Source organism: Trichechus manatus, unplaced genomic scaffold (genome assembly GCF_000243295.1).
Source record: "Trichechus manatus latirostris isolate Lorelei unplaced genomic scaffold, TriManLat1.0 scaffold00050, whole genome shotgun sequence".
Classification (NCBI taxonomy): domain Eukaryota; kingdom Metazoa; phylum Chordata; class Mammalia; order Sirenia; family Trichechidae; genus Trichechus; species Trichechus manatus.
This window is the reverse complement of record NW_004443986.1, coordinates 8,359,380-8,372,356: the sequence shown is the minus strand read 5'-3', so window position 1 is coordinate 8,372,356 and position 12,977 is coordinate 8,359,380. Positions and strand designations below refer to the sequence as shown.

Sequence of the window (12,977 nt, the reverse complement as noted above, 5' to 3'; positions counted from 1 at the left end):
TCAGTGGTGGTAGCCGGGCACCATCTAGCTGTACTGGACTCAGTCCGGTGGAGGCCTTGGTAGCTGTGGACAATTAGTCCTTTGGACTAATCTTGAAAAGAACTTTTATAAAATTAATATGTTTATCCTGATCTTGTCTGCTACTAAATCAGCTGTTATAGCTGTTGACATGTTTTGTTCTGTCTTTTTTTTCCAACATGACCAGGTATTCATGGAGCAGTATGCTTGGTGCTGCAGTAGGAATCTGTAGTGGAGGCATATAGGAGGGGTCAAGTCCCCTGTGGAGCACGGAGATCAGGAAAATCTACAGAAGCAGTAGTCTTGATAGACAGGCAGAGTGAATTATTGTGAGAGGGGGAGAAACCACCCGTGTCTTATGGAGGATGCTTTTGGGGTTTTTAACTGCTCTATTAAAATAATTATCATAAAAAGATGTCCTGGGTTTATTAAACAGTAAAATGAGAGCAACATATCCCTTCCTAGTATATGCAAGGAATCAGTCTTGGGCTTTGCTCTGGAAAGCTAGTCTTACTCTTCTTTCGAGAACCTGCCTAGAAATCTGGGAGGTGCTCTATTAGAAAGATCCCTTCCCTACTTTCTTGTTTGCTAAATTAACAGGTAGCGGCCCCAGATATAAGCATGCCTAGCTCAGGTCCCATTCTATATGGTGCCCAACTTGGCTCCTTGGCCACTCTGAGCACCAGATTCCAGTAGTCCTTCAGTTCACCTGCTCAGGGACCTACAGCAGGATTCACTCTGGGATAGTAACATTCTCCCTGAGGCTCACCCTCGGCCCTCATGGCTCTTTGTTCTTCACACTCCCCCTCGACAATCTCTCTACACACATGATCTCAACACCAACAATTCCCAAATCTATGTTTCTGTGCTAGCCTTCTTCCAGTGCCGACTGCTGAACACCTACAGGTGGGATTTCTGCAGGAAGAGTATGCAGGAACTCACCCACTGAATAGTATCTCAATGCATCAGGATTCACAGGTGGGAAGTAATAGAAACCAACTCCAGCTAAGTTAAGCCAAAGAGAACTTACTGGAAGGATACAGGGAAGCTCTTAGGTGGGAAGGATAGGCAGAGAACCACATACAGGTACCCAGGGACTCCAGGGGACCTTGGGAGCTGGAATTGCTCACTTGAAAGTCTCAACTTGACCCTGTCTCTGGAATTCATGAATTCTGTTTTCTATCTTTTTATCCTTTTGCTCATGATTCAAGAAGCCTGGGTGGCACAAGTGATTTGCACTCTGCTGCTAATCTAAAGGCTGGCAGTTCAAACCCACCCAGCAGCTCCATGGAAGAAAGGCCTGGCAATATGCTTCCATTAAGATTACAGCCAAGAAAACCCTATGGAGCAGTTCTACTCTGTAACACATGGGGTCGCCGTAAATCAGAGGCCAACTTGAAGGCAGCTAACAACAACAAGAAGCTCATGAGTCAAATTCTAGAAATGGGACAAGTTGGCCAAGTGTGGATCGTATATCTAGTCCTGAGCTAGAAAAGGGTAGGGTATCCCTGCTAAAAGCCCCAACTGAGCCTTTTTTTCTCTATCAAGGCAGAAGAAAGAATTTCCCAAAGATAAGTCAGGCTGTTATCACGCAAAGCAGACAGACTGGATACAGGGCAGCCGAAAATCACAGACGGCCCTTTGAGAGAGGTAGCTGTTATCATCATTACTTTGTAAACAAGAAGCTGAAGCTCAGAGTTTCTGTTAAGTTGCCCAGGGTTATGCAGCCTCATCACTTTGATTGCTGTATTGTCATGGACTTCAGACTCATCCTTTCAATTCCTATTCCTTCCCCTCTCTCCATATACCATCAGGCAGCTTTGAATCCATCCCACCCTCTCCATCATGTCTGCTCCTGCCTTAGTTGAGGCCCTTCCAAGACCAAGTGTGGTTGTCTTCTAACTTGTCTTTCTCCGTCTAGACTCTCTTCTGTCTATATTCCATTCAGTTGCTGAAAAGCCAGTTCGATCATGTCATTAGCCTATTAAAATCTTTAAATGGCTCTCTATCACTGATCAGATAAAATTTAAAGTCTGCTGCATGAAAGGCTAAAAAGCTTTACTTAACTTTTTAAGCACTTGCTATTTCTAACCTTCCCCAAAACACATATCTTAGGACTCTGAATTACTGCAGTTCTTTAAGTTCTTCCTTCTCTTCTTTATTCTCTGCTGGCAATACCTCTCCCAATCTAGTTGTCCAAGTGACTCCTAAACAACTTTCGAAGCACATGTCAAGTACATCTTTGCTATGAAACTTTCTTAATTACTTCAGGCTCAGTGCTTTTTTGGAGCTTCCATTGCAATCTGTATATAGTCAGGTTGGGACTGGACCAGAATGATTGGTTTATGTATTGGTAAAACAAGTAATGATGATGGTATTTAGAGCTAATGTTCTCTAATCATTTACTATGCACCAGGCACAGTACTATATTCTTAATGTCAATTACATATAGTCCCCAACTTATGACGTATTCACTTAATGACTGTTGGGTTTTTTTTTTTTTTTGTACATCTTATCATTAGTAACATGCTGCAGTGTGTAATTTGCTGATGTTATCATTCTCAGATGTTCATTTGCAGATGTTTAATTTTATGATTTACTGTTCAAAACACCGTCAGTTTCATAAAGATACTGATAATAGAAAGCAATAATAATGAAAACCAAAAAAAAAATGGGGTATTCAACTTATGTCAGAATCAACTTATGATGGAGTTATCAGAATGGAACCCCATCGTACTTACAGGACTACCTGTACTCTCATTTAATCCTTACAATCCTACCTAAGAAGTGGATGCTGTTATAATACCCATTTTACAGATGAGAAAACAGAGGTTTAGAGAGGTTAACTAACTTGTGCAGGGTCAAACAGTAAGTAGTGGAGCCAGTTTGGCTCCAGGATCCTTGCTTTTAATCACTATGTGCTACCTCCCTCTTTCTACCAGACTCTGAACATTTCTTACCACAGAAACCCTGCAAGTTTCCACTTTTCCAGCTCAGTGTCCGTTATATAACAGATAAGAAGTCTCTGCTGAATGAGCATATGGATGTATATGGAACTTTTTCAGTGTTATAGGTGGTACTTACCACAAGCTTTTTCCTGATGGCTTCTAGTTTTTCAGTAGCTGCAGCCAATTCTAAGTTTGTTTGGGCTAATGTTTGGCGTTTGGGCTCCACGTCACAGTAGACCTGAAAATCCACACGGGGTTTAATTCACTATGTAATAATGATGCAAAGAGGACCAGTAATTATTCAATCAAACATTTTCTTGAAGCTCTACAATTAAAATCTGTAACTCATTTAGCAATATGCTGTTTCTCAGTGATGGTACTACCTAAAGGTAGAGCAAAAATCTACTGAGTTCTCTCTGGTCATCGATGATTTATATATTTATTCTGGACGTTAGAGTTACCAGTACTTACATAAAATGCTGTATCGATCAAAACCATTAAGATACTAAAATTAGTCATGAAATGTGAAGAGAATTCTGGTAGTGCTGGAAATTGCAGTGTGCAGGAACTATAGCTAAAGCAGGGACAAAGTCCAGCCTTTAAGACAGAGAAAGAGAAAGTGGGGAGAAATTCTCTGAAGACAGAAAGATAAGTAGTAAGCACACTTCCGTTTTCTTCTTCTAAGTTCCAGGAGGCTGCCTTAAGTGTGTGTTAACTTCAAGGTGTGTTTTGAGAATGTGGGTGGATTAGTTTTTTTCCTGGTGGGGAGAGAGGAAAGAAATTAAATTTCCTATTTTATGGCAGAACAACACAGAACACAGCTGTGGTCTTGCTCTGTGCTCATCTTTTCACCTATGGTACAAGTGGCACAGAGAGCACAGGCATTTTATTTTGGAAGGAGGCCATATATCCACTGCAAGCTGTCTAAACTCTTGCTTTCTCTCTCTTCCACTGAAGATAGAGTGATCATCAGAGTTCCATTCCTGCGGACCCTGCAGCATAAAGGATCTAACTTGGTTTTATGAAAATCTTTTTGGGAATGGCATTGACTATAATTGGCTTTTCCTCAGTAATTCCATATTTGTGCATCATATACAGGAGGAGCCCCGGTGGCACAAGCAGTTTGCGATTGACTGCTAACCCAAAGGTTGGCGGTTCACACCCACCCAATGGCTCTGTGAAAGAAAGGCCTGGCAATCTGCATCTGTAAAGATTACGGCCAAGAAAATCCTGTGGAGTAGTTCTTCTCTGTAATACACAGAATGGCTGTTGCTCAGGTGCTGACTTGACAGCAGCTAACAACAACAACAGTGGCCGAGCCAAAAACAAGACAGTTCTTCCAAGTTAAAGGCCAGATGACAGAGACTGGAGAAACCCCGAGAGCATGGCCCCTGGATATCCTTTTAGCTCAGTACTGAAGTCACTCCTGAGGTTCACCCTTCAGCCAAAGATTAGACAGGCCCATAAAACAAAACGAGACTAAAGGGGCCCACCAGCCCAGGGGCAAGGACTAGAAGGCAGGAGGGGACAGGATAGCTGGTGATAAGGAACCCAAAGTTGAGAAGGGAGAGTGTTGACATGTCGTGGGGTTGGTAACCAATGTTATAATATGTTTACTAATTGTTTAATGAGAAACTAGATTGTTCTGTAAACCTTTATCTAAAGTACAATAATTAAAATAAAGGCCAGGGCCATGCATTTTTTGCTTTGTTTTGTTTTTCTATTATCAAGTACTCTGCAATGTGCTTGGGACTACTTGGCAGGCAATAAATATTTGATGAATGAATGACTACGTGAAATAATAATCTATATATATAGTGTCCCAATGCGCAATTTTTGGATTAGACCATGTACAGGCAAAAAAGTTATCTGTCATTAAACACTGTTGTTGTTCTTAGGTGTCATCAAGTCGATATTCAACTCGTAGCAACCCTATCTGACAGAGTAGCACTGCCCCATAAGGTTTTCTTGGCTGTAATCTTTAGGGAAGCATATTGCCAGGTCTTTCTTCCACGGAGCTGCTGGGTGGGTTCAAACCACCAGCCTTTGGTTAGCAGCCGAGTGCTTAACCATCACACTACCAGGGCTTCTTGTCATTAAATACTAAAGCAAAGAGATAGTTATTTTCTCATCTCACTAAGCCTACAATAAAGATGGTGTGAATTTTTGCATGGAGAACAGAGATTAAGTTTAATTGGATATGAATTGAGACTCACAGCTGTTTCAAGTTAACATGAAAGGAATATTTTTAATGTTAATAAATGTAATTCATAAATGCAGCAAGTTTTCATCTAATTAAATCATAGTAATTGCTGCTATTTGATCTAAACTAGCTAATCACTGTGCCCTTAAAAAAGAAATAGTTTCCAACATTTCAAACATCCTTCTGTAGAGAACTATTTACTCTGACACTTTATTTAGAAAACTAAAAATCAGATTATTTTACTTTTTTATTTGCTGACCTAGAAATTGCTGTTTATGGTACTTTGTGAATAACACCTGTTATCTATAAGTTTAGGGCTGATACCTCGTAGAATTTAATGATGTTGATGACCCAGGCGCAGAGACCAGCGGCTGCAAAAGATTTGGTCCGAATCAGGTTTGGATTGAACTCTGGGTCTTTCAAATACTGTTCATTCACCACTTTGAGACAGTTCTCCGGAATGTGTTCTTTGTCATAGTTAATTAACGCTTGCAAAAAATCATCAACCTGTAAAGCAAAAAAGACTGACTGCAATGAACCCATTTTGGCTGCAGAGAAAATTCCAAGATCAAAAGTTAAAATCAGCTTTTAGGACTTACATTATAAAGGCAAAATTGGCAAGCTGCATTTATCCTACTGTTTGACTTTTTCAGTCAAAAGTATGAAAAGTATGAAGTTAGAATTAGCAATGGACACTTTTAAAATCTCTTCTATCCCAGGGTAAAATATTCAGTCCCTCACAGGAGGCATTCACATTTTTGAAAAAAAGAAAGGCAGAAAAGAAAAAGAAAAACATATACCAGGAGCCCTTTGCTTCACCTTTCTGTACATTAGCAACAGTTTCCCAGCATAAGCAATCTATGTAATTTTCTCCCTCCTACACTTAACTGCTTTCATAATTTTGCAAATAATTACCAACCTTCCAACTGCTGCTGGTGTTGACTTAGGTATGCCATAATCCCAAACTAACCTCCAATTTGGCAAACAAAAACTGTAAGTCTAGAGAACATATTGCAGATTACACTCAGCAATATGAAGATGATCTCTTTTGACATGAACATCTTTTGTCATCAAGCGTAACCACAGTACTGAACACGGTACTGAGATTCTCAGGATTTTCATCTTCCCAGGCTGTCTGATACCTTTCCCATGAAGACTTTAGCTGCTTTCCAACTTCGGTCTTTGGGCACTCTGCCCTTGGGAGCCAGAAGGACCATCACAGCCGCAGTGACATTGGTAACTGCATTTGGTGGGTTGGGAAAGGCTTTCAGCTCAGTGAGATTGACCTGAAGCAATCAGACACAGACAGCATCAGCGGTGTCTTGAGAAAAACTGCCGTTAGGTTGGTTTTTAATGGCTTACACTTCTCCTTTTCATACTTCTCGGTTTGACAGTTCCTTGCCAGCAAGGGACTCTACCACGGGACCCCAGAAGGCTCAGTTCTGAGTGTTGGGAAATTTTACAAACATATAAGGTTTATGGTATTTATGGGTTCTACCCCACCTACATAATATATTTGCATTTTAACCAGGTCCTCCCAGAAACATAACTCCTTAGTTCATTGTCTCTTAGTTTTTGTTTTGCTGCTTTACACTCACAAGAAATACCTTCCATTATATCACAATGACTCCCAACTGCGAGGGGGTCTGTACAGGCTGAACCTACCATCTTCCCTGCTCCTCAGTCCCCGTGGGTCAGAATCTGGATGTAGCCCAAAAGAATGGTTTTAATGATATAAATTACAACCATTAGAGCAGATACCTTGGGATAGGAACTAATCAGGATCCATAAGAAGTGAATGCAGGTTCATGATACTTGATAAAACAAATAAACAAACATTTCCTGTGACATTTCATGTGCTTCATAATGCTCTTTTACTTATAAAACTTTGTCAAATGTTGAACCTGATTCTGCCCATAAACTGCCTATTTGTCTGGGAAATGATTGAGAAGAATGAAAAGCGTACGACAGTAAGAGTTTAGTTAGAAGCAAAAGCAAAAACTTGAAAAGTACTAATGATAACTGAAAGCTGGTTAACCAAGACTCTTTCATAATTTATAAATATCATCATCATTTATAAATATACACTCAGCTTTATATTTTAAACTGAATTAATTTATTTCGTTCGAGTAAACAATAATATATTCGGAGAAAAAAATTTGAACTTAGAGACACACAGAAAAGAAAATAAATATCCCATTACTCAGAGAGAAAGCTAAAAGAGTAAAAGAAAAATTAGTTTATTAAGAGATAACCAGTTACTACTGAATTTTTTCTAATCTTTTTTCTGTGCACATGCATGTTCTTACCAAAAAATTGAGTCATATGATATATACTATTTTATAATCTGGTTTATTCACTTAATACAGCATGAACATTTTCCCATGTTGCTCAATAGGATTCAACAATATAATTTTAATGGCAGCAAAGTATCCAGCATTTGAATGCAGAATAATGGATCTTCTATCATTATATCTTTGTGTTGTTGAAAACTTTCTAGTTTTATGGCAATAGTATAAGAAGCATCCATGTAGATAACTCTCTGCTCACAGTCAAAATTATTTTCTCCAAAAAAAGATTTAGAAAAGGAGTCGAGCATTTGTTTTAAGAGCAATGAAAGTCTGGATCCTTTACTCTTGGAAGCTGAATCTGAAGACCCCTAGACCTGGTTATTTCCCGAGATTTTCCCCAAGAGTTAGAAGAGTCCGAAGACAAGCTTGAACTTGTAGGCTCTTAGGATAGCACTGCCTACAGTTTCACTTTCCCCCTTGTGAAGAACATAGATTATTTTCTCTTAAAATAATTCAAATGCTCAGCGAGGTTTTACTAATAACATGAAACTAAGAGAAATGGTGTGGGCAAAAACCTAGGTATCTTTGTTCCCAACCATTGTCCTTTTCACGAGGTCTCTCATTAATATTACTTTTTATAATTCAGAAGAATCAAAGAATCCATCACCTAGTTCTTAAAGCAACATGTGATATGAAAAACGGGATTTGGATCAAGAGTGAATCCTATGCAATCTTCACAAGAGTGAGTCCCATGGGGATGGAAGTATTCAAAAGGGGACTGCATGCTGGAGAGTGGTAGAGTAGACTCTTCGGTGGAAAGAAATTGATCTCTAATGATAACCTTTGAGTATTTTTTGGGTCTTTCTTTTTAAAAAATCTTTTGGCTATATTGGCTATAGCATCAACTCAGTTTTTCAAACTCTAATATCCTTTGAATATTATTTTGAGGAAACCTACGAGCCAAGTAATCTTTACCCTGTTGAGTGTATTGAGGGCAGCCGTAGCTGCCACCAGCGCAGGCTCAGCCTTGAGTAAGTCCGCCTCACACTCTCTCTGTTTCTGGGACACTTCTGTCTGAATGGCCACCACCTATTTAAAGGGGAAAAAAGCACAAACGCTGACTCAGAAACACTGTTAAATAATTCATTTGTCTATGTTTTAAGCGGGTGAGAACTTTGTAGTAAAGACTAATTTTCCTTCAGGTACAGTGTATATACAAAGCTTTGTATATGTACAAAATGGGCAATGACAAAGTTCCAACACAAACTGATCCAGGTGTCAAAATGCACCAAAAAGAGCCTTGACTGATTTATTTATAAGGTGCTACTCATAATAAAGGCAAGACTAAGGGAGTTCTCTGTTTTTCAATTTTCTTTTCCAGTAAATCCCACGTTTCAGCAAGCGAAAATTCAGCCTGCCTCAGTAACCTAGCCCACAGAATATTCTGGCTAGAATTCTGTATCTAAGTGGAGCTAACATTTGCCAGAAACCACGTTGGCTATACTTTAAGAACAGATGTGAAGCTCTTTTGTTCAGCTGGTTAGAAGATATTGTTCTATTCTGTGGTCATGGATTGCGTGCCTAACCACAGACAGAAATTTTCTAAAGACTAATTACCAATTCCTCTAAGGACCTGGTAAGAAACTATACAATGCAACATCCCCGGCCAGTCTTCAGTAATGGAACAATGACTCCGAGGGCCGATCAACTGTTGGGGGGTCAGTGGCACCACCTTCAAGGCCCAAGAGGGTGCTGCATCCACCTCCTGACATGAACACATCTACTATGGCCATAGGAAGCCATACTGGTAAACTTGAACCAAACCGAAAGGAGAAGCATGAGAGTTTTTATCCTCCACCTCCTAGGATACCTACAGAATTCAAATGGCCTAGAAAAATACATTTAATCCTCAGCAGGAATTTGAGTTTCAAAGCTGTGGCACTGGGCACCAGGGCTCTAGCCACCATAGGGGATGGTTCCTGCAGTGATAGTGATTGTGGAATAAAACACGGGAATAAAAGTGCATTTTTTCAGATGTGTTTGGAATGAACAAGTTTAACTATACCATAAAATTAAACACCGTTCACAACAAATTATGTTGTCTACTACGGCTTTATTAGCAGTAATTACCCCTCTCCTGATTAACCATTATTTTGCTGTATACTGTACTTTTTATGAACATAATTGCTTCAGCGTAGATATGTGGTCTCCTGCCAATACACACACAGTTACTGTTAACGTAAATACGAAAACTGCATACTTACGGAGAACTACTCCAAAATCACAACCACCAAAACTGCCAGGAATGGATCATGAAAATTTTAAGATGCTTGGTGCTAGAGAACACCGTTACAGATTAGAGAGAGACAGACAGAAAGACACATAGGGCGAGTATGTGAATGAGTTTTGTTTCTTTTCCATAAGGATACAATGAATTCATAAATGCTGTTTGTTACAATTTACAATAACTTCATTTGAAAATGATTTTAAATTAGACTCACAGTCATCGATTTTTAGTACTAGAAGAAACCTTAAAGAGTATTTCCTTTAAGTGACATTCTTATGGGACTGGGAGCTGCTACTCACCTCTTTTTTTACTCCTTTACTGTTAATGGAGTATTATTCCTTTGGGTAATTTTTATAAACACAACTATCTTAATTATTAAATAATTAAAAACTCACAAAAAAATACTCTAGGTTGGTCAACTTATTTCTCATTGTCAATACTTCTCATCTAAAGTGCAACAATGCTGCTGTCATTGTTGTGTGCTGTCAATTCCAACTCATAGGAATCTCCATGTGTCTTAGCACCAATCTTTCCCAGGGTCTAGGAGGTTCTCAGCACAGGGACCCTGGGTCCAAAGGACTCACTCCATTCCAGGCTCTTCTTTCTTGGTGGTAGTAGGTCCCTATCTCTGCTTGTTTCTCTCTCCTTTTATCTCTTGTAAGATAAAAGGTGTGACTCAAGTAAGGGCGTGACTTGAATAAGGGTGGTAAGGGTGGTGACCTGGTTAAGGGTAATGACTCGAGTCATATCCTTCTAGTAAGGTGGTGAGTCAAGATACATCCCATCCTATGCCTCATTAGGACAACTTAGTCCCAAATGGGACCAAAACCACAGGCATAGAGGCTAGGATATAACACATCACAAAATGGAGGATAATTATATTAGATCACAAAAGCAACCCACAGCAACTCTATATGACAGGATTGAACTGCCCGATAGGGTTTCCTAAGCTGTAATCTTTACAGGAGCAGATCACCAGGTCTTTTCTCCCATGGAGCCACTGGTGGGTTCAAACTGCTGACCTTTCGGTTAGCAGCCAAGCTCTTAACCACTATGCTACCAGGGTCCTTGCAACAATACTAGAGTAGTGAAAATGCTGTATATCTCTGCAACTTGGTAAGCCACAATGTGCCATTTCCTCTGCCAGATGGCCCCTGGGTAGAAGTCAGCAAGGCTCGACCTGGAGAAGGGGGAGCAGATACACAGCATGCTTAGAGTTTTTTTTTTTTTTCTACCAGTGTTAGAGTAGATATTTGGAGCTAGTCCCATTCTTGTACACCCCGAAGTGTTCTGCCCTCTATTAGTCAACAGCTCCTTACAGATGCTCATGAAATTTAGCGGCGATCACAGCAAGAGAATAAAGTCTTAATAACTGCTCTTACCTGCCTTCAAACTATAATAAAGCACAAGGCTGATAGTCCTTCAAAACCTAGACCTACTCACATTCAGGAAAGAAACACACACAGAAAAACTGGAGGCCATTCAAAATCAAGAAGGATGTTCAACTTTTGAAGAGATTATATTAGTACTGCAATTTAGAAGTTCCTTCCCCACATGAGGATTACAGACCATTCAACAGGAAAAGCAGTTTTAAAATGATTGTAGGACCTTTAGGATTTTAGAGGCATCTGTGGGTGGCGGAAATGGTTAGCACGTATGACTGCTAACTGAAAGGTTGGAGGTTTCAGTCCATTCATAGGTGCCTCAGAAGGCCTGGAGATCTACTTCTGAAAAATCAGCCACTCAAAACCCTCTGGAGCACAGTTCTACTTTCCCACAGCACATGGGGTCGCCATGTAGGGATCTACTCAATGGCAACTGGTTTTGGTTTTGGATTGTAAAATTTGGAGCTGATGAGCCAAACAAAGATGGAAGAACAAGTTTTTCAGGCTTAATGTTGCTGTATTGCTTGAAGTCACTGCTAACAATGCTGATGGTTAGAATGATCCTTGATTATTTTATAAGATTGAAGCAACAACTTCAACCTGTATCTCCACTTAGTCTGACAAGATGTATAACCAGGTAGTCTCTAAGCTCGAACATTTGTTTCATCATATTAAATGTGGCAATGAACTTTGTGAGCTATCTAGCATTATTTTGAAATTATTTCTTATGCATTAATCCTAAGACCCCAATATCATATGAGCAGAAAGAGACCATATGTACCCTCTGGTTTACGCATAGTATCTAGGACATTGCTGAGCATATGGCAAATCTGAGCCTACAGGAGAACTCAAGTGTTGACTAATTTCTTGACTCTATATAGCTTAATTACAAATAGGCCTTCCATGACTTCCAGAAGAAAGGCCTGGTGATCTACTGGATGTGATCTGCAACCAATTTAAAACAGTACCTTCCACCATCACATCTCTCTGTCTTATTTTCTTCAGAGCACTTATTAACTCAAACTGATAAATCTTGCTTATCAGTGTGTTACTTGTCTCCTGTCAGTCTTTGCACTACAACGTAAGCTGCATGAGAGTGCCCGTCATGTATTCTCCATGAGCCTAGAACAGTGCCTGGGAAAAAATAGGTGCTCAGTTAAAATTTGTTGATTATATTTAAATTACGCCCTGTGGATAAAATGAAAGTTGTAAGTATTTTTACTTCCTGGTATGTATTAGATATAAAAATAGTATGTGTCTTTTTTCATGTTTGAAGAGCTTCAAGAAACAACTCTCAGATGAATTCTAATTTGCTAAAACCTTTTTTTTTTCCTTTGTGAGGGTAATTTTGCCTTAGGAATTCACATGCAAAAAATGGTAAAATACTTGTACACCACTTGTTAAATTTAAAGATCTCTAAAAGGTATCTGTGGAGACAGGTTACAATAATTACTAGAACATCACACATTCATGTAATGCCTGAAAAATATCCCCTGGGTGGAATTAGCTTGTAACCACACCATGTGTGATACCTAATTGCTTAATGTAGTAATATAGTTTTAAAGGTATTCTCCACTTGTTTGAAACTCAATGGAAACACTTTTTACCAGAATTAGGAATTACATGCCTATTGGCCATGTTAAGTGTGCTTTGTCTTCAACTTCTAAAATGCTCATCTTATCTTTTAACTGTTTTTTAGAGTTTTGACTTTCAATATATTTTTATGTCCTTTGCTATGAGTCAGAGTCAACTCGAAGGCAGGGGGTTTAACTGTGCAAGCTAAAGGGAAAGATGTGCAACACACATTTGGAAAAAAAAAGAAAATAACTATATGAATGAACGACA

The 12,977-nt window shown here is 39.4% G+C and overlaps 1 protein-coding gene across 1 annotated transcript in view; it reads right to left on the bottom strand.

Moving 5' to 3' along the window:
• LOC101351062 (dynein heavy chain 11, axonemal) overlaps positions 1 to 12,977 on the bottom strand; it is a 334,378-nt gene that overhangs the window by 120,350 nt on the left and 201,051 nt on the right. Inside the window, exons 52-55 of the mRNA XM_023732310.1 lie at positions 8,436 to 8,549; positions 6,312 to 6,455; positions 5,494 to 5,676; positions 3,103 to 3,204 (exon numbers count right to left, since the gene is read on the bottom strand). Coding sequence (XP_023588078.1) covers positions 3,103 to 3,204; positions 5,494 to 5,676; positions 6,312 to 6,455; positions 8,436 to 8,549 — 543 coding nt within the window. The remainder of the gene's footprint in view (positions 1 to 3,102; positions 3,205 to 5,493; positions 5,677 to 6,311; positions 6,456 to 8,435; positions 8,550 to 12,977) is intronic.